This window comes from Symsagittifera roscoffensis, chromosome 8 (genome assembly GCF_963678635.1).
Source record: "Symsagittifera roscoffensis chromosome 8, txSymRosc1.1, whole genome shotgun sequence".
NCBI lineage: Eukaryota > Metazoa > Xenacoelomorpha > Acoela > Convolutidae > Symsagittifera > Symsagittifera roscoffensis.
Genome location: NC_087069.1, coordinates 45701806 through 45726486, shown reverse-complemented (window position 1 = coordinate 45726486; position 24681 = coordinate 45701806). Strand labels below are relative to the sequence as shown.

The window sequence follows — 24681 nt, the reverse complement described above, 5'->3', positions numbered from 1 at the left end:
AATATGTATTTATAGGTAAACAACTTCAAAGGAAACAGTTGCTCTGGCAAAATTTGCAAAACTGCTTCAACCGTTTTCCCATAAATGTCATTTACGGTTACCATGAAATCAGCAGGAAAGCCCAATTTCTGAAAATAATGCCCGAATTGCACGTGGAACCATAGAGCAATAGACAGATTTGAAAGATCCATACAATTTTTATCGATTGCTACCAGATGGAATGATATAAAACCAGGGGCAAATTGATAGAGAGTTGCAAGGAGAAGGGAGGTTATCGGAAAATTTTTTTATCCCGCTCAACTAGCACCCAAATATTCGTCTTTCATTGCTATATTTTAAAGCATCAATTCTTGGTCTATAGGTCACGTCGCTAGATGTTTAGGTCACAGCGGACGATCTTCGATAGGACGGATGATCTTCAATGCGACAGAAGATCTTTAAATCACGGCGGAAGATCATTAATGGGTCAATTTGAAAATTTATGCTCTCAAATTTTGCTCAATCCAAACACATTGATATGAGAATGACTTGAAAAAAATTGAACAATTCTGCTTTCGGTAGAGCTTGAGTTGGCGTCTAGATGACTTTTAATTCTTCGAAACATGGGGATTTGTGCATGCTACAGATTTATAAGAAATCGATTCAAAATTAAAATGAAAATTTCTATTAATATTATAAAAATTTCCGACTGCTTTTATTAACATGAGAAAAAAATTAGATAAAAAAATTAGAAATTGTTTGACGAAAAAAACTGGCAGTTGTTTTAAGACTCACACCTTGCACACTAAATGGAAGAAGAAAACAAAACTTTTTGCATCCGTTAACACAATCTTGGGTCAATTTGCGCGCCTACATTTTATTTAGAATAAACTTTGCACTGGATGAAACCGCCGCATTTTCTAAAAGCTAGAAAAAAATGTTAAAAAAACTTCCGCGAAAATTAATAAGCAAAAAAGAAACTAAAAACAAGAGTTGATATACAACCAACAAAAAATATTCGAATGGGATGGCAATTTAAAAAGCAATCATACTCAAAATTATCTCTTGGCAGATAGTTTGTTCTGCTTCCAACAAAACAACTGTGCCGAATGATTTTTATTTAACTAGTTGTTTACCCGAGAAAAAATCTTATTCCGATTTGCCAACTCTTGCTAATTGCCATCGGACAAACCTATTTGATGACAAACATAATTAACCTTTTAAATACCCCTCGTTACACAGCAAATTTGATGCTTATATGACATGGGAGGAAAGGGAAACGCCGAAAACAGTTATTTATTCGCCAAAAGCTAGAATTCTCAAGCTACAGCAAAACTATTAAAATGTCGTCTTTGAGGTAATTTAACCTGATAATTACAAAAACTTTTTTATGCCAACTGGTTTTTACACTACTTTTGCGTAATATTAACAAAAGTAACTTGTTAAAACAGAATTAATTTCTAAAAATTTCCAGCCTGTCTCATAGTCAGTTTTCTCATTTTCATGTTCTAGATAAGGTTATTTGATGCTCCAAGATCTTTTTAGCAATTCAAAACGGTCTTTTTGCCTCTACCGCTATTGCAGCCGAATTAGGTAAGGCTGTGGTTGACCTGAAACTATTAGTCCAAGGAGAGAAATCATTGTCATGACAAAGTATCGATTAACAATCTGACGCTTTCAAAGTGATCACATTACTACTGTGCTAAGTATTTTAGCATTTTAATTTGAGTTTTCTAGAGAACCGAGGACACTGTTTAGCTTTAATCAAAATAATTTCCAAGGGTTTTGAGGGCATAATTTACCGAACGTAAGCAATTTATGCTTATGCATTGAGTATCGTGGATCAGTCACCTTTCATAGCCTCTTTAAATGCGTTTTTCTCAATTGAAAACGTACTCCACTGAATCATCTATTTCGTAGCTTTTAATTAGGACAGGTTGTACAATTGATTAACTAATCTGCGATTTAAAACTAACGAACTATGATGCACCGAATGATGAATTAAATTAAAGTCAAAGTGCAAGCGAGACCTTTTTTTTCAGTCTACGGGCAAAACACCATGCAAATCCATATTTGCAAACCAATTTTTCTCTTCAGTGCAAAATGCGGAAGTCTACAATGGTCTGAAAAATTTTGTCGAAATAAAATAAAAATTACGCATTGAACTCAGAGAACAAAACGCAGAAACTTTGAACTTTTAGTTTTCTGCCACACTGAAACTCCAAATTGGAAAAAAATCTTTACAACTATGCGCTGTGTTGCCTGTAGATCAAAAAAGAGCCTCTACTAAAATCCAATTTCACATCACAGTCTCAAGTCTACAGTTGTGATTCCTATAGAAGGGTCCATAGTCACGTGGGGCGACACTTGTTGCAAGGGGGGCTCTTTTGCATGGTAGTGGAATCCAGCCTCTCTACATTCGCTCAGTACTTTCAGGCCATGTTGTGTGATTGAAAACGACTGGTACCTAAAACAACGACTCTCAAGTTTAACATATACTTCTTTTGCTATAAATATTTGCACAATTAAGCAATAAACTGGCAAAAAGGAGCTTTAAAATTGCAAAAAATAGCACATAAGCCATGAAAAAATAGCCGACAACGGTATTCCTGTTGTTATTTGACAACCCGACCCTAAATGTTCCCCATTAAATCTTATCGTAACTCACTGCTGGTATTTGGGGGAGTAGACGATGGCTACGGACTCTGGAATCATGCTCTGGTAGCTGAACTGGGTGTGGAGATCCACACTGGACAGGAATGCAGACTGGGTGGGGTGGGTGTGGATCCAGCCAAGAGTGATTACGTCATACTTCTCCTGAAACCAAACGACAAAACGTGAACACAAAAACCAGTATAAGGATGTGCGATGCATTAAAAGTACATATGCATTGGAATAATTATAGACTGTTGAATTGAAGCTTAGTCGCGCTGCATTGGATACTTTCTGCATATTTCGATTATTTTCTTTATTTAGATTATACTATTTTGAAACTGGAAAGGCGGGCTTTAGACGAAAAAAGGTTGAACTCAATTTCAAACTATTTGAACGCGAGATTAAGTCTGATTTTGCGTGATGTCTCACTTTTGATGTCTGAACAGATTTCGTGCTATTTTGTTGCTCAAAATTCAATTAGTTTTTTTTTACATCAAACAGTCCAACCTAGTGAAATCTTATAAACGAAACTCAAATAAACATAGCCAACTGACAGTTGGAAAAGAGTAATGAACGCCAAGAAACAGGAAAAAAAACTAACTTTCGAGTTTCGAAGAAAAAAATGGCCTTGAACCTCTTTGAATTTCTAAAACAATTTATGATTGACAATTTTTTTCATAAAATTAACCCAAATTGAGAAAACTGGATCAATAGCTGAAACTTTTATTTTGCTGGGAAAACTGATAATTAAATTCCACTTTCGAAACTTGAAGTCGATCTCGTTTTTCTGATCTTTACACTTTTGCTGTTCGATAGTGAAGTTTGCCTCCTTTTAACAATGCAAATGCACTGAAATTAAAAAGAAATGTTCAATCAAACCGCGAAAAAACAAACCACACGTCAAACCGCGAAAAAAGAAGTGTGAACAAATTTTCCTGCGAAAAAAAAACAAAAAACCACCAAGACCTATATAAGAGTCTTCACCGCGTTCATAACTCTTAAAAAAAAGACATCTGGTTACTGTGCAAGTAACCCAAAATATTCTGGTACTCTGATTTTTTCCTCAAATTAGCGTCGTCTTTTTCTGCGTGGTCTGATAAAAAGAGCTGAAAAAATAGAGCTTAGGCATATTCGACAGTCACTGTAAAATAGGCCAATAGGAAAACAGTTTTGAAAAGAATGACAAGAAAAACGAAAAACTTTTGATTCCCAAAGTGGCGCTAAAACTACAAACTAACTTTACTCGAGTATAATAATGTTTTCACGGCGTAAATAAAGCATAAATGAGCTCACCTTATCAGCTCGAAATTCGAACAAATCAAAAACTTGAAACCGGTTTTTCTCGACACTGAGAACAAACTTTGGAACATTCTTAATGTCGTTAGCATCACGACTGAAAGGGTTTTAATAAGACATATCACTCAAACCAGTCCGATGCTTATTCTGGTACCTGATTTTGCATGGAAAACCAAAAAAAATTTTAAAACTAAAACAACCAAATACAAAGTTCCTCCCTATTTTTCAAATGATCGAAACAACAAAAGCCGCCCATAAGTTTTGAAGTACCAGCGAGCAAAATGACAAGCAAACAAGACTGCTCGTGTCAGGGCAAATCCCTGAATGTCTCGTCTCCACTACCGATTAAACTCATTAAAATAGCCTTAGAAAGTTGCCAATATTCAAACCCCCAAAACTTTCGAAAATAGATCACAGGTGAATCTTTTTAAACTTAAGCTGAAGTCGTAAATAGCTTTTTGATAATATTTAAGAAATCATTTAAGCTTTCACTTAGAACAATTTAAATCTTTGTCCAGAAAAAAACCTCGCCGAGCATAAATACTCCCTCACGTTCTTCAAAAGTCGGAAAACGCTTTACCAGTACTGTACGTTTTATAGCATAGAAACTCCTTTTCTATTAACCTTTTTATATTGGTTACTCTCAATTGGTATTTCCAAGACGACGGGTAAAATCTAGGTTGAGAACACCAGTTATAAGCTAAAAGAACGAGGACTTCAATTGTCATGCTGAGTTTTTTATACAATCTGAAAGTTATTAACATTCCAAGTACAATTTTAAAAAAATCACCAGTGATCATTTTTCGTAAGGTTATGGATGAGAGGAAATTGTCAATCTGAGACAATTAGCACGCAACTTAGTTCGTGCTTTTAACACGAGAGCTGTGATTTAATCCGCTCAGCACTCGTTCCAAACTGATGCAAAACATTTAGTCTTATAAATGTTACTAGACGCTAGCTAAATACGTCACTTTGCCATTAAACATAGCGCATGGGGATTTTTTTAACAAATATATATTTTTTGAAATTTTATCAACTTTGAAGTTTACTTAAGCTTTTATCAAAAATTATTTCAGGGGGAACAGGTCTTTGTACTTATTCCGCCTAATTTTGCGAAGTCAATCTTTTACGTGGAGAAAAAACACACGGATTGGGCTCGAATGGTTAATACCACTGCGTTAAAAATTTTCTTCAGCCAATTTCCAACGAAGCCAGCTTCGAGCAGAAGTTGATTAATTTTTTTCCCGGAGCTTTTTGTGATTTCTGTGGTCCGAAAAAAAAACTATGCAGCTTATTTGAAACAAAATTGAAATTTTAACCAAACAATTTTGGTCAGTTCGGCAAATATATAAACCAACTTAAAATGGATAAGAAAAAACTTCGAGCTGACGTTGGAATCTGTGGCTAATTCTAGCCAATCAGACACAAAAACATTGGTTTCATCTTCATATGTGCAAATAAGGATATTGGCATAAGTAGAAAGACCCCACAAAAATTGATGTATAGCAGTCCCAACATTCAGGGCTTTGCCCTGATACGAGCATTCTTGTTAATCGTCTTAAAAGAACATATTGTAGTCAATTATGGTTAGCGCAGACTACCGACGCCGGACTGTGCCAGGTTCAAATCTATTTAAGGACCTTCTTGTCAGCAGTCAAATCATCTAACTCAAATGGAACACCTATGCATATATTGGTCCATAACTTCTTGTGTTCGTTTGGTACGTTCTATCATCAACACCACCCCTACTTGCCTGCACTTCGAAGAGCTCCTCCTCGTGTGAAGTCAGACATGAATCAGAAGTGCCAGACTGTTTGGGTAGTACCACCACCGTCACAGTGAACTGGTTGTTGCTCTACAATAGAAACTACAAATGAAGTCTAGTAGACAGCAAAATACTTTAAATCAATTTCAACTTCAATTTCAAATCCAAGTTATTTTCCTCGACACAATTTATAAATATTTATAAAAAAAAACAGTATTTTTAGTTTTTCAAAACGATAGTTCACTCCACCCATTCCAGTTTTGTTTAGTTGAACATAGAGGCGTATCCAAGAACTTTTCGAGGTCGGAATTTCAAAGTTTTGTCACCCTTTTTTCAGGCCAATCAAATTAATTTTTCAAGCTCGCCGAAACACTAAAACAGTTTAAAGACCTTATTTTATCTGAGCTTTTGAAAAATCAGGCCAAAAATTCCGTTTTCAGCTTTTTTTTGAGAGGCACGCTCATCCCCTCAAAATTTGTATATATATAGCTACAAACATCTCCTTTAGAAAAATGTTGGGGACCGTAAGCTCAAAATGGATTTCATAAAATAGTACCCCCGCCCCCCCCCCCCCCCCCCACACCGTCGCTCCCTAAATCCACCCATGGTTGAACACGTGACAATGGGACCCATATAGGCATAAATAACCTTACCATTTTCCCACACAGAACACCACACGTCTCTACATTTCTTTCAGTATTTCTCTCAGCAAGTGCTGCAAACTTCTCCCTCAGAATTCCAGGCACCAACAGGGGTCTCAACTGCTGCGACCCTCGATTTGCACCTTCAAGCAAAACCAAACTAAACTCCTATGAGAACCTAGATAGGGAACACTTTAGGCAAAACAAGGCAGAAAATACATTGATTGATATTTTACATATTCATCACACTACAGCCTAACTATGCTTGGACAATTTGCTTGAAATTTTGTCCATTTCTATTGTTCTAAATTTTTTTTAAAAAAACTCACTTTCAGTGGATATTTTTTATAGTTGCTTTTTTGAATGAATCATACTCGTAATATTCTCATTAGACTAGAGACAGTAATAATCATTTCCTTAACAGCCTTTTCCAGTTTTTTCAAGTCGGTGCGAAAAAAAAAACAATTTAGAAACTCATTTTAGATCAAAATAATGCATATTTTTAGGAATTACGCCTAACAAACTAAGCTTAAAATCAGGATATGTCATTTCGTAAAAAGAATACGTTCTTTATAAAAATCGTCACCACCTGAATCAATGAGGTTATAGACATCTCTCGAATAATTTCTGTTATCATCTGGCGAAGGCTCTATACTTCGAGACGACCGTGACTTCGATGAATCTGGTGGTACTATTGTGTTAGCTTCAGAAAGTGCTCTTAACCGCTCTGCCTCCTGAAACATAGTACTTCTTTAAAGAAGCTCGTCTCATGTGAACAATTTTTCTGTTATTAGCCAAGTAAACCATCACGCCTCCAAAAATAAATGATGAGTTCAATCAGTAAAACCAACATTAAAAACGCCTAATTCTGATTGGTTGAAAAATACATTTAACCAAGTAAACTATCCCATCTCTAAATTGATTACCGGAAGATGATATTTTTGACTTGTTCAAGGAGCTTTTTTACATTATGCGTAGTGGAGCTTTTCGCTCACTGTCATTTATTCCTCCCACCAAATCATTCAAACACCCCACAAACAAAATTCTCTGCTTGCGAAGCTATAATTTTTGTTAGATGGCAGAGGGGAAGTTTACAATATCGCTCATTGGTTTCGAAAATCTAACAACAAACGGGCTTTGCATCCATTGCAATTTTTTAAGCAAAATCAAAATATGGTTTAACACAGAGGCAAAGCTTCGCTTCGCAAACACTTGCAGGAACACGACAAAAAGCAGCTTTACAAGGTAAAACTATCTACATCTGAGATTCGAACCTGCAACCTAGAGATTAAGTTAAACTATATCGTTTATCAGTTTGAAAAACTACAAATTTCATAGACCGAATCGTTTAGCGAAAAGTTAAGTTTTTCTAAGCAAACTACCAAACTTTCAAATATTTCAATTTATTTCATGGAGCAAATCTGATGCCGAAAAGAGTTTTTCTATGCAAGCTATGACAGCTGAGAATTTTCAAAAAAATTTCCATTTATTTTATGAAGCGAATCGGTCAGCGGAAAGTGAAAGTTTGTCTTAGCAAGCTATTCAAGCGATGAAACTTTGAAATATTTTCAGTTTTATCTTAGACCGAAACATTTTGCGAAAATAAAAAGTTTTCCTATGCAAGTTAATCAATCAATAAAATTTATTCAAGTTATTTCATGAAGGGAATAGAATGAATCGTTTTAGTTTTTCAATAGGAGCCACGCAACCAATAAAACTTTAAAAAAGCTATTTCAAAGAAGGAATCGGTTCGTTAAAAATTAATTTTTCTTAAACTATCCAAGTTATTTTATAGACCAAATTGGTTCGCGAAAATTTAAACTTTTTCAAGCAAACTACATCAAGCAAGTTATTTCATGACCCAATCGGCTGGCATAAATTTAAAGATAAACTATTTAGGCCATTCAAGAGATGAAATTTTGAAACATAGCAAGTTGTTTCATAGAGCTAATCAGTTCGAGACAAAAATAGTTTTTTTTCTTCGGCAAGCCATTCAAGCTGAGAAACTTTGACGAAATTTTGAAATGTTTCAATTATTTTCATGGAGAAACAAGAGATGAAACTTTGAAATGTTTCGGTTATGTTCATGGAGCGAATTGGTACGCTAAAGTTAAAGTTTTTCTCAAGCAACTATTCAAGCTAAGAAGTTATTTCATGAAGGGAATCGGATAGCAAAAAATTTAGGTTTCTCTATTGCAGCCGTACAAGCGATAAAACTTTGAAGTAATTCAAGTTGGTTCTTAGACCGAATCGTTTATCGAAAAATTCAACTTTTCTATGCAAGCTATTCAAGCAAAAAAAATCTTAGAAATATTTCAAGTTGTTTCATTGAGCGAAAAATTTCAACCTTTGTTAGCCAGCTATTCAAACGATGAAACTTTAAAAAATATGAAATTGTTTCCTAAACTGATTCAGTCTATGAAACTTTGAATTACTTCAAATTATTTCATAGATTGAATCAGTTTGTTAGTTTAAGTTTTTTTTTCAGCAATCTTTTTTTAGTTGTTGAATTTTTTTTTTTTTCCAGCAAGCTATTCCAGCTATGAAACTTTCAAGTTACTTTATGCAGCAATTCCGATGGTGAAAATTTCCATGTTTAAAAAAAACTGAAGCGTCAATTTGATTTGACAGAAAAATTTTAGAACATTCTAAATTCTGAAGATTTTTTTAACGTTGAGCTTAATGATTGCTCTAAACCATCGCGCCTTATGTCGGCTAAAACTTGGCATTCACAGGGTTGAGTTTTAAAACGTATGAAATTCAGATTTTTTGTCAGAATTATACCACACATTCTTGGCTGACGAAAAACATGGAACCAATTTGAAACTTCAATTATGAAAAACTTAAATAGGCAAAACTTAGGACATGGTAAAACATAAAAGTGATACGTCACAGGTTAAGGGCACGCATTCATTTGCCGCATTCATTTTTCGATCGTTCATCTATTATATAGGAAGCTGATCGCAAGTGCAAACAACATAATAGAGAAAAGACTACTCAATTAGTAGAATACGCATGTATTTTACAGCACTACTTCGTAGAAACCAAAAACAAAAATCATCTCACCTTGATTTTAGCCAATCTCCTCTCGTAATCTTCCCTCTCCTCGTCTGTCAGTTTTTTCCCACTCTCTTTTTCGGTCAACTGGAGATCTTCGGCTAGTCGGTCACTCAGACGATCATTCTCTGCTCTCTCTGCTTCGTATCTAGACGGAAAAAAAGCTCAATGCAAATGAATCGTAATTCCCAAAACAAGAGCAACAATCGTCGTTTGGTGTTCGAGTATAACAGAATGTTCCGACCACGCCTACTACTATAATTTAAATTCCTTTTTGAGTGGATGTTTGATTGTCGTTTGTTTTTTAAACAGTAAGAGGTGACAGAATTGAAAAATGAGCCATATGAATCAACTAATTACAGCTTAAACATAATTAAAAGCCGCAGAATTGGTCTGAAAAATTGACACAAGCGACTTTTTTTGATTTTTCCTAAGTCGACTTGTTGTGATTTGTTTTTAGTGTCTTATAATGACCTTCGGTATTTTAATTAATACCAGTTTAGTTACGACCATCGGCCGATATGAACGGAAGTTCAGTTGTCCTTTTTAACTTCTCCTTTTAAACTACTTCCTTTTAACGTTTTAACCTTTAAGCTTATGTACATACTTTGTACATATAGAACCATAGAATTAGAATAGTTTATTATGGCGCAGTCAAATGATTTGAACGTGCGTGGAATTCCCCCCTTTTGGCCTAATCACACTCTAGAGCCACCGCATCAATTGGCGATCATTGCGAAAGAAAATCTGGATTTAGAGAGCCTACATGGACCAGAGATACCGGAGACGCAAATTCCAATTTTGGAACAAGCAACAGGCAGCGAGTCGGACGCGGAAAAAGCCAACAGAGAGAGCAGGAACAAAAGCACAATGAAACAGTACGAATCCGCAGAAGAGAAACGGATCAACGAAGAGAAGGGGAAATTTAATGGAATGAGACGAGCGGAGGCGGACAAGAAACTGCGATCAATTTTATTTCTAGCCCTAGGGAGCGAAGGAAAAAGAGTTTTTACACAAAGGAACCCGAGAGTCAAGATTCTAGCAATATCGTTCTCTGAGTTCTGGACTCTACTAGACGCAGCATTTAACAAACCGCCCAACACTACGTTCGAAAGATATAAACTACTAATTCGAAAGCAAAAAGATCGTGAGTCGTACGAACAATTCTGGGGAGCACTGACGGACCTAGCCAGCACGTGCAACATCAAGGAATCTGACGAGGCGGAATGGATAAGGGATATCTTCATTTGCAATATGAAGAACACAGACACCCAGAGGAAGCTACTTTCAGCTACCATAAGCCCGTCGGAAGCACTTAACCAAGCCCTAATCGACGAAAAGGGATATTTTAACCACCAGAAACTGACAAATATGTCACGGTCATCGACCAACGGGACAACTTTTAAATCTTTTAGTAACCACAATCATATCAAAAAGGAACCAAGTTGAAACATCGAAAGGAGTAACTCGTGCATGAAATGCGGAAATACATTTACGAAAGGGCACTTAAACGTTTGCCCAGCGAAGGGAATAACCTGTAAAAACTGTAATTATAAGGGACACTTTGCCAAATTATGTAAATCACGCAATAAGAGACCAACTGTAAATACTGTATCAGATAATAACGTAAATACTGAGAATTGTACATACACACCTCCGGAAAACTCGTGGATGGAAGAAAAAGAATTGTGCGACGTTATAAATACGTGGAATGAGTACGGACAGAGCGACGATGACGATTTCTCGGTGTTGAGCGTCAGAACTATTTACGACAATAATGGTCTCGAAACAAAGAAACTCCTGAACCTAGGCTGGGACATGATTGTAAATATGAACATACCTGTAGATTCAGCAAGCCCTGTAAGTTTTTTAAAACAGAATGTACTACACGAAATTAAACTAAGATACCCGAACCTCAAGATACACCCAGTGGAGAAAAGAATAAAAGACCTATACTGCGGATTCACCAATGATACGATCAATATTTTGGGAAAAATAATTGTCAGAACACAGTCCAATGGGTGGAACAGCGAAGAAACCCCATTCTTCATAACCAGCGGACACGAGCGAAACATATTGGGGAACGACAATTCACCCAAACTGGGCATAGAAATAACGCAGAGGAAATGCCCCCAACCAATCTGCATGGTCAATCAACCCACACTCGAGAGTGAGTACAAAAACTTACCTTCTTTATCAGACAAAATTTTTAACGAGTTCAAAAACTTATTCACTAGAGTGGGGAAAATACCTAACGATCGAAAGGTAACCCATTTTCACACACCTTTTAAACCAATACAGTCCAAAGGGAAAAGAGTTCCACTCCACTTACTCGCGGGAGTGAACGAAGAGTTAAAAAGAATGGAAAAAGAAGGTCACATAATAAAATTAGAGAAATGCGACGAAGATTGTTTTATCAGCCCAATTGTAATCACTCGGAAAAAGGATACTTCAATAAAACTGGCACTTGACTCTAAGCTTTCAAATGATCAAATTAGTAAAAATAAGTATCAAATGAAGATTTCGTAAAACAGGTAACAAGATGAACTGTATTAAAACCCCGCCAAACACATCAAACTGAAAACAATACAAATTTACAGAATCACAGATCCCCCTTATTCAGAGGGTTACTAAATGAAAAGGAAATTTTACTGCAGTTCAGTGGCGATAGTGTCGATTAATTAAATAACAGAGTAATTACACACAAGCACAAAGCGGTAGCTAAAACAGCAATTAAGCTGTAAACGCAATCATTGTAAATTGCGAAACACTGTTGATCCAATCAGAGCATTGCACATTGAAATGAATACATTATGGAGTGAATATAGCACGTAAACGGTCAACTAACGAAAATAGCACAGAACACGCAAAATCACATAGAAATGAATACATTATGCAGTCAAAATGACATGTTCGAGCACATACATTGAAAGTTTCACATAAACACTAATAAATAGCCTTGTTGTGGATGAACTTCATCAGCATTTCAGAAGCGTAACCAGACGATTTCTTAAGGCAATCAGCGACCTGAATATTCGTCGGAATCCACTCGAGTTTGCTGATTTCTCCCGTTTCTATCATTGAACGAAAAGACGTTATTTCTATCTGAAGTCGTTTGTCTTGGGGAATTTTGGTCGAATATACGGACTCCACAAGAGAACGGTTATCGGTAAAGCAATACACAGGTACTGAAATAGACAATAACTCTTCCACCAATTTACAACAAAGAAAACCAGCTTCTGCAGCATTCATGGCAGCAATAGTTTCTGCGCAAAGGGTGCTACGTACTACCCTTCTTAGTTTGTGCGATTTCCAGGATAAAAGTGCCCTTGTGCCGTTGGACCCTTGCAAAAATACGAGATACCCAGCCTGAGTTCCGGTGCCATTTATGTTATTGAAGCTAGCATCACTATAAACCAGAATTTTGCACTGTTCTAGATTCCCAAGAGCTAGAAAAGTCAGGTTACACTTGTCTGAGGTAGCTTGAACTCGCCGTAAAAGCTTATTTCCAGCTACAAAATCTTTCGGTGACCATTCACTTGAAGTGGACAGAATTCTATTCACATCGAAACACAAATCTGGTCTAGTCTGCATGGCTAACCATTGTAATTTCCCCAAAAGAGCCCGTAATGGTCTCTTACGTCGTTTGCTCATAAATTCGTCTTTATGTGGAACATCAACGGGTTCAATCTCCAAGGCATATTGTTGCTGGTCGATCTTGATACCGTCTGTGACGTCTGAAACGTCGAATCCTAGGTACTTGAAGGGAGCTTTTTCGGACTTTCTCACATCGAAATCCGACGAAATCTTTCTGATAACGGCATTTTCCGAAATTCTGGGTGCCTGACCACCAGAAATCATCCACGTGCGTCGCTATTAAACCCAGCAAAACTCCGTTTTCTTTGTAAATGAACAATGACGGGTCGAAAGCGGAAACTTGACAGCCTGTACTCAAAATGACACTTTTTACTCTCTCGTACCAGTGTCTAGCAGCGTCTACGAGCCCGTAAACGCATTTTTTGAGCCTCCACAAAACAGTGGGTGGTTCATCTGCTTCAACAGGCGGTTTTAGATGCACTTCCCGCTTTAGATCTTCGCCTTGTAAAAACGCCGTTTTTATGTCAATCGAATGAGAAATCCAACCCTTGCAGCTGGATATAGCGAGTAAAATTCTGAACGCGTCCTTCGAACACGTGGGTGAGTCCTTTATCACATTGTAATACTCGGGGTCCTCAAAGCCTTTAACAACCAACCTGGCTTTCTTTCGGCCATCTTTGTCAGTCAAAACCCATCGCGTGTTTAGGTATAGCTGCCCTGCGTCTTCGACTTTCTCAAAAACGTTGTTAGAAGCCCAACTTTTGAATTCTTCTTTCTTCTGCTCGTGAAACTCGTCGCTCACAGCCATGAACACTTCAGCAGCGTTCTCCTCAGTTACTGGACCTATCGGGATCACAGATTCACTAGTCATAACGTCAAAATCTTGCAGTTTAGTCACATCTACACAGTCAGTTTGGCCTCTGATGCACTCTGGTTGGTCATAGGTTACATTCCACCAGTCTTTGTTTTTCCCGCGCGCTTTCCCTCCGCGAGAAATCACCGTGGCAACGATATTTTCACCGTCAAAACCTGGTTCATTTGAAATAAACATCACTTTCTCTCCGATTTTCACCTTGTGGGGTCTAAAACTGGTAGTGGCGACGTCAGAATCGTCTGTTTTGGACTTCAAATCCTTCTGTATCACCTGGTTATCATCGGAATCATCAAAATTGATGTTCTCTAACCTCTCTAAACTTTGTTCATCGTCTGTCAAACCGGACTTTTGACGCTGATCAACGGGATTAACGCAAATTTGGCCCTGATAAGCTGGGATTTCGTCAGTTTTTGGCAAAAGTTGCATTCCGCTTTCTTGACTTGTCCAATTTTCCAGAGAAGTGGCGCTTCGTAGCTTCGATTTATGAACTCGTCTCAAAGATCCGCCATGACGAACAAAGATTACTGATCTATCTATTCCAGTTACAGTTCCGGGACCTCTCCAGCGGTTCTCATTGTCCATTTTATAGTAAACGGACTGACCATACTCAAAATTGACATCCTTATCAGCATATATCTTCGATTTAAGAGCTTTCTTCACGCGATTACTTGATTCAGACTCTAGAAACGCTCTCCGAGATGTGTTCAGAAGTCGAATATGCTGCGAAATTACTTCACTTGTTGTCGTATTCTCCAGTGCTGGTTCCTTGTGCCCAAACACATTTGGCAATCTTGCATTAGACCCAAAAAGGAGTTGATAAGGAGAAAACCCATCTTTGTTGTACAGAGAATTCTTTGCAAAAACTGCATATTTCAACACCATATCATCAGTTGCGTTAACTTGGTCATCAGCACGCATTTTTAGGAACATTTCTGTTATGACGGCATTATGCCTCTCAACAACGCCGTTCGACCAGGGCGATCTAGCTGCTGTAGTTTTGATGGTGAAATCGTAATTTTCGCCCATAGATTTCATGATCTCATTCTCGAACTCTCCTCCATTGTCGAATAGTACATTTTTCGGAAATCCGAAAGCCAATCCCCAGTTGATAGCAAACTGCTCCACAATTGTCTCTGCTCGTTTATTTTTGATGAAAATAGCCACAGAGAACCTGGTAAAAAGGTCAATAATATGTAAATACCAGACCCCTTTCCCAAGTTCTACCATTTTGTGTAAATCCATTGCAATTGTCTCATTCCAGCTGACAGACAAAGGGAGGCAAGTTACCGGTTTCGGACTCGACCTTCCAAATTGACGGCAAATTTCGCATTTCTCTATAATTTTCCCGATTGTTTCGATGGAAGCAGATACTTTGTTTCCTGCGTTTCGCACCAGCGACGATAATTTGTCGGCGGAACAGTGACCGAATTGACGGTGTAACTTTGATATTTCAGCTTCACTCAGCGATTTACTCTCAGGGAATAATATATAGTCATTTTTCTCGTGTTTCAATATGTCTAGCAGCATATGTCCACTCGAAGCTCTCGTAACAGCAATTTCATAACCCGTTGGAAGCAAAACTTTGTTTCTTGCAAAATCAATGATGAATTTTGCTTTCGACATGGACTTTTCGCTCAGTAAAAGAGGTAAATTGCCGGGTATGACGGAGACGTCAAGAAAACACGATATGTCTCCGATAACAACAGGCAAGGAAACAGAATACAAAACTTTTGACTTTTCTCCTCCTCCAAAAACAACAGAACGTCGGACGTTTTTCGTGGTCATCAACGATTTCTGACTGTCACAAAGCTTGGAAATGTAATTCTCAAGCCATACTTCTCCTGCCACTGTACTATTTTCCCTTCTAGCATCACAAAATTGAGGAAAACCTCGGCATCTTCGGCATTTTCTTTACTCTCGTTCGTCAGCAACGTCTGATTTTCTTTGTTCTCGTTGTTTGGACAATCACGCACCCAGTGATATCTTGATCCGCAAATTGCGCATGTGGAAATTCTTCCTTCTCGATTCATAGGATTCGTACCAGACGCTCGTTGGCCTCGTCCCCTGAAATTCTGTCCTCGTTGAGGATAACGGCCTCTGAAAAACGGTTTTCCACCTCTGCCTCGTCCACCAGAACCTGACCACAGCGCAGAGGTTTCGTCTACTAGATATGTCGGCTCTTCTTTCACAGTTGGCGCATTGCCATTCAGTTCACGCTCCGTGCTGATATGTGAAGAAAAAATCCTTTTCAGACTTTTCTTCATGGCTAAAAGCGTCATCTCAGGCGTGGCAGATAAAACTAGCTTTTTATGCATGTCGTCAAGCGATGCACATGCTAAAAGCTTACATGCTAAACTGTCCGGAACTTTCAAATTGTGTTTGCTCAGCCTGGAATGCGCTTGGTCAAACTCGGTAATATACTCAATGATAGGTCTGTTTCCTCGAGTTATACGCTCAAATTTTTCATAGTCCGCGAATAGTTCGTCGGCTGATTCTTTCCCGAACGCCTGTTTTAGAGATTCTAGCAAAATTGTGAGCCCATCATTTGATTTTAGGTCGTCAATTGTGACGTTTGACGCTGTAATTTTCTTTGCTCCAGTCAGTGTTAAACGTACTGCAGGTCCTCTTTTTGACAAATCTAGGTCAGTGACCACATTCCATACATCGATATCTGCTTTCCACTCTTCAAAACTCATATTCGATCTCCATATTGGCGGGGTTTTGAAGTTGATGCTTCCTCCTACTGCAACTGAATCTGCTTCTGTGTTCTCTGTATTCTCTCTAGCGGCATCTTGAGACCCTGCTACCATGAAGATTTCGTAAAACAGGTAACAAGATGAACTGTATTAAAACCCCGCCAAACACATCAAACTGAAAACAATACAAATTTACAGAATCACATCAAATGCCGAATGTCCATGAACTGATTGATAACGTGGCGCTCCAAATTTCAGAAAAATCCAACGGGCGAGTGTGGTTTAGTAATTTAGACCTGAAAAACGCCTATAGCCAACTTAACTATGCGATCAAACAAGTGAACAGTGCAATTTTAGCATAGTAGGCGGCGAAACGACCGGAACGTATCGATTTCTAACGGGATTTTACGGATTGGGAGACATGCCCAATGAATTCCAACGGGTCATGGACTCACTGTTGAAAAATATCCCGTTTACAAATTGTTACATAGAAGACATCCTGGTAGCCTCGCGTGGATCCCTGGAAGAACACAAATCAATAGTGTACAAAATTTTATCAATATTAGATAAGAACAAAATGGCAGTTAAATGGGGGAAATGCGCATTTTTCAAATCTCACATCGAATGGCTTGGCTTCAAGATCTCAGGCGATGGAGTACGACCGTTGGTCGGTAAAGCCGACGCAAAAAAAATTTGCCAACCCCGAAGAATATTTCTGAACTTCGTTCATTTTTCGGCTCGATAAACCAATATGTAAAAATCGTCCCTAACTTATCGACGTTGAGCTCCCCTCTTCGACCTCTTCTAAACAAAAAAATCGTTATACAAATGGGATACCAGCCCTTCAATAGCTTTTGAGAAGTTAAAAACGGAAATTGTAAATATTGCAGAAAACAGCCATTTCGATATAAAAGAGAAGACTAGACTGAAAACGGACGCTTCACATAGCGGACTAGGGGCAACCCTAGAACAATTACAGGACGACCAGTGGAAAACAATCGCGTTTGCATCCAGATTTTTAAACAACCATGAAATGAAATATTCTACTAACGAATTAGAGTTGCTGGGAGTCGTATGGGCTACAGAACATTTCAGAAACTACCTATACGGAACAGAAGTCCAAATAGTAACTGATCACAAAGCATTACTATCAGCACTTTCGGCAAATCATGGAAACAAAACGATGCATAGCCGATTGACCCGTTGGGTAAACAGACTTTTACCATTCAATTTTAAAATTTCACATTTACCAGGAGATGACATGGGCTTTACCGACCTTTTATCTAGACTTTCTTCGGGCAAAGCCCTTCCAATTTCCCATTAAGACGACGAATTTGTAGTCGCTTCAATCGACAAAATTCAGAACATTTTATCGACTAAACAAGATTCTAAAATAGTTACTGTAAGTTCTGTAGATAGACCAGCTGTCGCTGTAAATACTAATTCACGAGTTAATACAATCCCGTCGGGAAACGAAAATTCAAGCGACGTGATTGGTCAGCATCGGTTGAATAGCTCTTTAGCTTTACTCAATCTCAAGATTATTGCTGCTATCATATCTTGTATCGCTCAGTCGATAAAAATTTGCCACAATAATCACTATCGGACAGAAAATTGCACTACAATTTGCCAACCAGTCGATAATTCTAAATTTAATTTTAAAAGTATTACCTTTTCGGACAAAGTCCTTTTACATTTCTTACTACTAAACAGACACTTCATACCATCTAGCAAAAAAAACCAGAACTACCAATGGACAAAGTGAACGAACCCCTTTTGATCATTCCCGAAGAACATAATATCGCCCTCAAATTCAGAGACGACAGACTTCCACCCGACCACGCAGACCTCTTAAGAAGATATAAGGCCGACCTGAATTTACCGAACTCCCCAATTCGCCCGGAAAACCACTGTTCGAAGAAATTGCTTCAGATCATGACTAGAGAAGACAAGGTGCTGTGGGATTTGATAGAGACGATAAAGAGGAATCGACCTATGGGCATACACGGGACTTACATGAAGAACTACACCAAAGACCTACACGTGAAGGATGAGCTACTCTTTTTAGACAATAAACTAGTCGTCCCAGCTACCATCAGGGGAACTTTTAATTCGATGAGACTCACCCGGGACAGTTTGGAATGAAATCCCTCGCCGAATATTTGTGGTGGCCGCATATTTACCGGTAAATTTACCATCACGGGAGAACATGTAGCCAATGTCTAAAAGCGGGTAAGAACATTGAAGTTTTACTAGGCACCCATAATATTTCGAAATTCCCGACGTTGACATTCGCGAACGAAGAAATTAATTTGGATTTTGCGGGACCGTTGGACGCGTGCTGGGGTAACAACAAATACATTCTTCTTTGCATTGACCGTTACACTAAGTTTCCTTCGGCCAAGATCGTCAATAACACCTCTACAAGAAACGTAATTTCATTACTAAACGATTACTGTCACCTCCACGGATTCCCAAGAAAAATTAGAGTCGACCATGGGTCATGCTTCTTATCACATGATTTCAAAAACTTCTGCGATAAAATTAATATAGAAAATATTTACTGCACTGTCGGAGACCACAGATCCAATGGGCTAGTGGAAAGACTAGTGTACACAATTAAATCGAAATTACTGGCAATGTCATTCGAAGTACCCAAGCCATCTCTAAACGATTCGATGAAGAAAATCATCTGGAATCTGAGAATCTCAAAACAAACTGCGATCGGCTGTACTCCGTTTGAAAAGCATTTTAATAGAGTAGCGAACACTAGGTGGAAAAATCTTATGTCCAATATTGACCATTTAGATAAAGGGAAGGCTTTAATGTCCAAAGAGCGGGCCACTAACTGGGAACTACACGACGGGGCAGAAGATGGCTATTTGGACGAGAAAAAGGACAGCACGTCGGACCCAGAAGAAAACATGCCACTAGCTAGGACTTTCAGCTTACACACAACCCCGGACGTCACTATCGGAACTTCAGAACCACTGGCAAAAAGAAAAGCAGTAATGAGAGGTAACTTATATAGAAAGGTGTCTAACAGGAAAATAGGGACCCATATTTTAATCTGGTTAAGAAGGATATCATCGATTCTTCAGAGCACACAGTTACTCTCGACAACGGTCACGTTTTACGTAAATCGGATCTGGCTATAAAAGGAAAAATACTCCCAGGGCCCAAAAAGATAATAGTGAATCAGACACCCACTGGGCATAATCTTCATACTCATTCGAGTTTAGCTGGGAAAAGGAAACTCTCTCCACCGAAGAAAGCTGGATCGACACCCGCTGGTCACTCGAGTCAAGGCACCCCGAGAACGGATAACACCAGAGCAGGGACTAGCGCACCGACCGCGAGCACAGCCACTCAAGACTCTCCAAGATTTTCTTCAGGTTCATCTTCCTTAAATCTAGATTCGTGGGACGGGATAATCGAGGATTACTTTGACGATGTGACCAATAATAACGTACCTCAAAATCCCCATACCGAGTCTAATCAGGGCTTAAGTATTACAGGTCCTGTCGAATCCCTACTACTGAGCTCAGAAAGGACAGTGAACAACGACCCACGGGAGATTGTTGTCATCCACGATGTGAATACTACTGAAGGATCTCAGGACAATCCAATTATGGTAGACAGTATTCCGGAACAGACGATCAGCGCGACTCCAAAGACCCGAAACTCTAGACCACGCAGAAATGTGGGCCCCCCAAAGTTTTACGGAAATCGGAGATTTTTAGACGTGGTGCAAGAAAAAGACGACCTAGGGGCGTCAACTTCCATATTCTCTCCGGCACCGGACTCCCACAGGTCTACTTTCTCGGTCAACTCTCCTTCTGACCTTTTGACTCCATTAGCGGAGGCGCCTTCCAGACAGATTCTCGTCGCAGAAACTACGTTGTCCTGGTCTTCAAGGAACTCCCTCCCGACGGTCAGACTTGCAACATCTACCACGAAGACTCACTTTCACGAGAATTCTTCGGACTCAAATTTAACCTACCCGACCTCAAAGGACCCCACGCTAGAGGTGGACAACTATAGCGAGATCTCATCGACTATAGATTCGGAAGTGAGGACTAAATTGGATCAGTTTGAGGACCAATTCTTGTAATCGACATATCAATTCAAACTTAACAAAACAATTCTGTAATCCATATTTTACCGCCGGACTTTTTTTAATTTTACCTGTAGATACAATTGTACATGTTAATGTACATGTTGTGGATTAGTTTTATTTAGTTAGTTACCGTATTCTGTAAATTTTGTAATTCTGTATAGCCACCCTGTACATTTGCTACATTCTCTTTCAATTGTGGATTTTTTTTGCTTCTGTATATTTACCCTCTGGGCGCAGTTTGTAAAATTCTTCCATTTTCGGAGGGGGAAAAAGGGTGTATATAGAGTTATATAGTTAGTTTGCAGTTTCATTTTTTTTCCCGGTGGGAAATGTTGTGATTTGTTTTTAGTATCTTATAATGACCTTCGGTATTTTAATTAATACCAGTTTAGTTACGACCATCGGTCGATATGAACGGAAGTTCAGTTGTCCTTTTTAACGTTCTTAATTCAACTACTTCATTTTAACGTTTTAACCTTTAAGCTTATGTACATACTTTGAACATATAGAACCATAGAATAAGAATAGTTTATTACGACTAGTAGATTTTTAAAATAATATCACAATTGGCACCTATGACGTTTCGGTGGTAGACCATCAAATCGAAGGGCCAACAAACCGTAACTAAGATTACCATTCCAACAAGCACAAAACTAATATTAATATGCAACATAACCAGCAAACAGATCGTCACTGTTGTTATGCAATTGTTACGTAATAACTGCAATCGTTACGTAATGCTGATCTAATTGCGGCTTCAAGATATGGAGATATGGCGGCTTGTTGATTATCCACCGACATTTCATGGAAGTAAGTCGTCACAATGAGGCGAAAAAACGCTCTACCACATAGTTATTTCCCACCCCTGTTAGATGGGGGGGGGGCTCTGAACAAAATCACGCATAAGTCAATTATTTATCCTTTCTTTGCTCACTGTTTAGTGTTAGTTTTTAAACAATTTGATGCCGTTATTGTTATCTACGTAAAAGTATAAGTTCAAAGGAGAGCTGTGCAGATTGTTTGTTCGTACTCTGATTGGGTCAGTCTAGTAAATAACGAAACACATCAAACTTTCCTACCTCTCGTATTCTTTGTCCAGTTGAGTTCGGATTCGTTTCTTCAGCTCTTCGGCGACGTCCAGAGACGTTTTGGCACGCTGCAACAAAGTTATTAGAGATTCAAGAAAGCCTAAGTTTTTGAAATGCTCGACCAACTGATGACGATTCAAGTTCTTTAACAGCTTTGAAGTTATCCATATATTATGAGCAAGCATTTCAAAGAAAACTGAAATTTTGAAAGTCTATTTTAAACACAATGATTTTTATCTTGAGAATTTGAAAGCTCAAACAAAACTATTGTCTTGAAAGTTATGTATACTTCTGAAATATTCAATTTGTCATTAGTAGCATTCTAAAAATGATGTAAGAGACCAAAAATGTATAAAATAATTGCACTGTTTTTTTATTAAATTTTTAACGAGGTCAAAACTTTGTTTCTGTTAGTGTTGTTACAATTAATGAAGTTTCTTCAAATGTCTTGTTTTCCTTCAAACTTCAAACCTTTTTTACACAAAATGTACGCACCTTTTTCAGGACTTTAAGGTCTTCAGGTGACAACTTTGAATACCCAGGATGCTTCGGAAGTTTCTCCAGCGCCAATCTGAAAGTGACATTTTCTGCTCATTTAAAGTTTGAATTATTTAGTGAGCACATATAACTAACAAGCATCAGTCATAAGATACTCACAGGGATCGAGCTCACGGGCCCTAAAGCCCCTCGAGGAGACGTCCCATAAGGTAGACTTTTACAGAATAAGTTGAGGAGAAGAAAAGGCAGGAATTAGATCACTTGTTAAATATCAGGTGAAGGAATGAAAATTATCTGTGACAAAATTACGTTTAGTGTTTTGTAAATATGAGTTTAATTGAGATTTTGACATCTTTCAAATTTAAATCATAAAATACATTATGAAAGTGATGAGAGATACGACTTACACTGCGTATTTTGTGTACAACACATATGCACTTGCAAGGTTCTTCTCGTCCATGTAAACTCCGCCCTAAATAAAACACGATGCTCAGCTTTTGAACAGATAAATCTTGTGCCAATAAAAAGCAGCGAAAAACGTTTTTTTTTTATCATTGGTGAAATTAAGCTGAAATTTTTTGCAGAAATCTCTAAATGATGGTATAGGCGCTGATTTGGCATCGATTGTAGGTTTTCTCAACATATTCAAAGAACGTTCGATAAAGAGATAGAACGTTTATATATCTCTTTTTTCTAGCTCTTTATCGAACGTTCTTTGAATATGTTGAGAAAACCTACAGTCGATGCAAAATAGAGATATTAACGTTTATATACATGGTTTCTCCGTCGAGAATTTTTGGCTCTTTTCCCATTATAGCCGCGGTGAGTTTTAATTCCCATTAAATTTTAGTTCTCAGCAAATTATAATTCCCAAAAACTATAGCCCCACATAATGCAAAAATCTAACTGTGCTGGTCTTCAACTTTGTAACTAGATAGCGCTGCACTGCAAAGGTTAAGAGCCTAAGCTTATTCAGACACAATCAGAGATACTGTATAAGACTGCTGCTTTCTTCCGACCACAAATTGGTTGCACTCATCTTAAATTAACTTACTTCTTTAAATGGAATGTTCAAACTGTGATGTCCAATATAACTAATTGTTTAACAATTGGTTTAACCAATTGGTTAAAAAAAATGGTTTGTTAAGCTGATTTAACCAATAAGCAATTGGTTAAACCGATTTGGTTAAAAACAGGTACGTTTTAACCAATTAATATTGGCTCATATATTAGCTTTTCAGGAGTGTATTCCGAATCTAAGTTAGGCCATGGGAATCATTTTTTCCATGCCACTCCAAACTTTTACTCAGTCGTGCGCCATCGATCGATAATTAGCAATTTTGGCGATTTAATTGACTATGTCCGGCTAAATTTGCGTGCCGACTACTTTCAAAACTAGCATCATTTACTATAGGTTTGAGAGTATTTACAATTTGTTTTGAGCTTGTTTAAAATCAAAATTCGTTAAACCGATTTGGTTTAAAAAAATTCATTGGTTAATGGTTAAAACATCGGTTTAACTTTTTTTAATTGGACCTCACTGCGTTTCAAGTGTTTGTTTTTGACACTGCTTACCATGCGTATCATCTCAGCTCCACTTCTGACATACATGCGGGCACCTATATGGGCATAGACCCTCACTTCTGCCGCCTGTTGGTGCAGTTGGCACAGGGTCTCACTAGGCGTCAACATCACCCCCCACACACACACAGACACAAATAAAGTACTCTCACTTGACACCACAGGGTAAGGAACTAAGGCTCAACACGACATACAACGCTGGAGGTTGAAGGTCAACACAACGGGTCAAAACAACATACAACGAATCTAGAAAAGGTTCAACGATGAAGATTAATCTAAAGGTAATGCACACTATAATATTAGAACACAAAGAACTCAAAAAAAATCAAATTTTGACTAAAATTGATTTTTAAGCTTATAATCTACAAGCCCAACCCAAGAATCACGATTTGAGATGACCTACATGTGGCTCAAAAACAAGAGCTCACCATTTTGATCATAATAGCATACCAGCTATTTTGAACAAACAATCAGCTGCTTGCTGAGGTAAGCATAAACATAATCACGCAACAAAAAAGACATGATTTGAAAAAGGTTATGGACGAGGCTGCCCTTCACAAATACACGTGTCTAAAAATGTCAAAAAGAAATTTGGACGAAACTAGATTCATTTTTTTAAAATGGAACAATTTAAAATGGAACAATGAGTTTCAAAGGAATTCTCCCACAAAAGATTATCTAACAAACAAGGATTATCTAACGAACCTATGATTTAAAAAAGCTTAAGCAAAGCGACTATTCGAAAAAATAAATCAGCAAAAATCATCTTTTCCAAATTTAAGATCATATACAAATCATAACATTGGATAATTTATGCCATAGCCTTCCAACCAT

The 24681-nt window shown here is 37.9% G+C and overlaps 1 protein-coding gene across 1 annotated transcript; it reads right to left on the bottom strand.

Moving 5' to 3' along the window:
• Positions 1-1874: 1874 nt before the first annotated feature.
• On the bottom strand, positions 1875-24090 carry LOC134852934 (STAM-binding protein-like). The gene is made up of 10 exons (XM_063868808.1): positions 23842-24090; positions 22674-22738; positions 22264-22339; positions 21760-21836; positions 9403-9541; positions 6926-7070; positions 6349-6479; positions 5684-5785; positions 2648-2796; positions 1875-2446 (listed from the first exon to the last, which is right to left on the bottom strand). Exons 1-10 carry the CDS (start codon positions 23956-23958, stop codon positions 2284-2286), a joined length of 1164 nt encoding a protein of 387 aa, XP_063724878.1. The 5' UTR covers positions 23959-24090; the 3' UTR covers positions 1875-2283.
• Positions 24091-24681: the final 591 nt, after the last annotated feature.

What these genes read in the sequence shown, in the direction of transcription:
- LOC134852934 (XM_063868808.1), bottom strand. Translation starts at nt 23,958, where the DNA reads ATGTTGACGCCTAGTGAGACCCTGTGCCAACTGCACCAACAGGCGGCA. An exon ending in CTGGACAAAGAATACGAGAG is followed by an intron (nt 9,542 to 21,759) that starts GTAGGAAAGTTT and finishes TTTTCCGTCTAG; the next exon opens with ATACGAAGCAGAGAGAGCAG. An exon ending in AGGAGCTCTTCGAAGTGCAG is followed by an intron (nt 2,797 to 5,683) that starts GCAAGTAGGGGT and finishes GTTTGGTTTCAG; the next exon opens with GAGAAGTATGACGTAATCAC.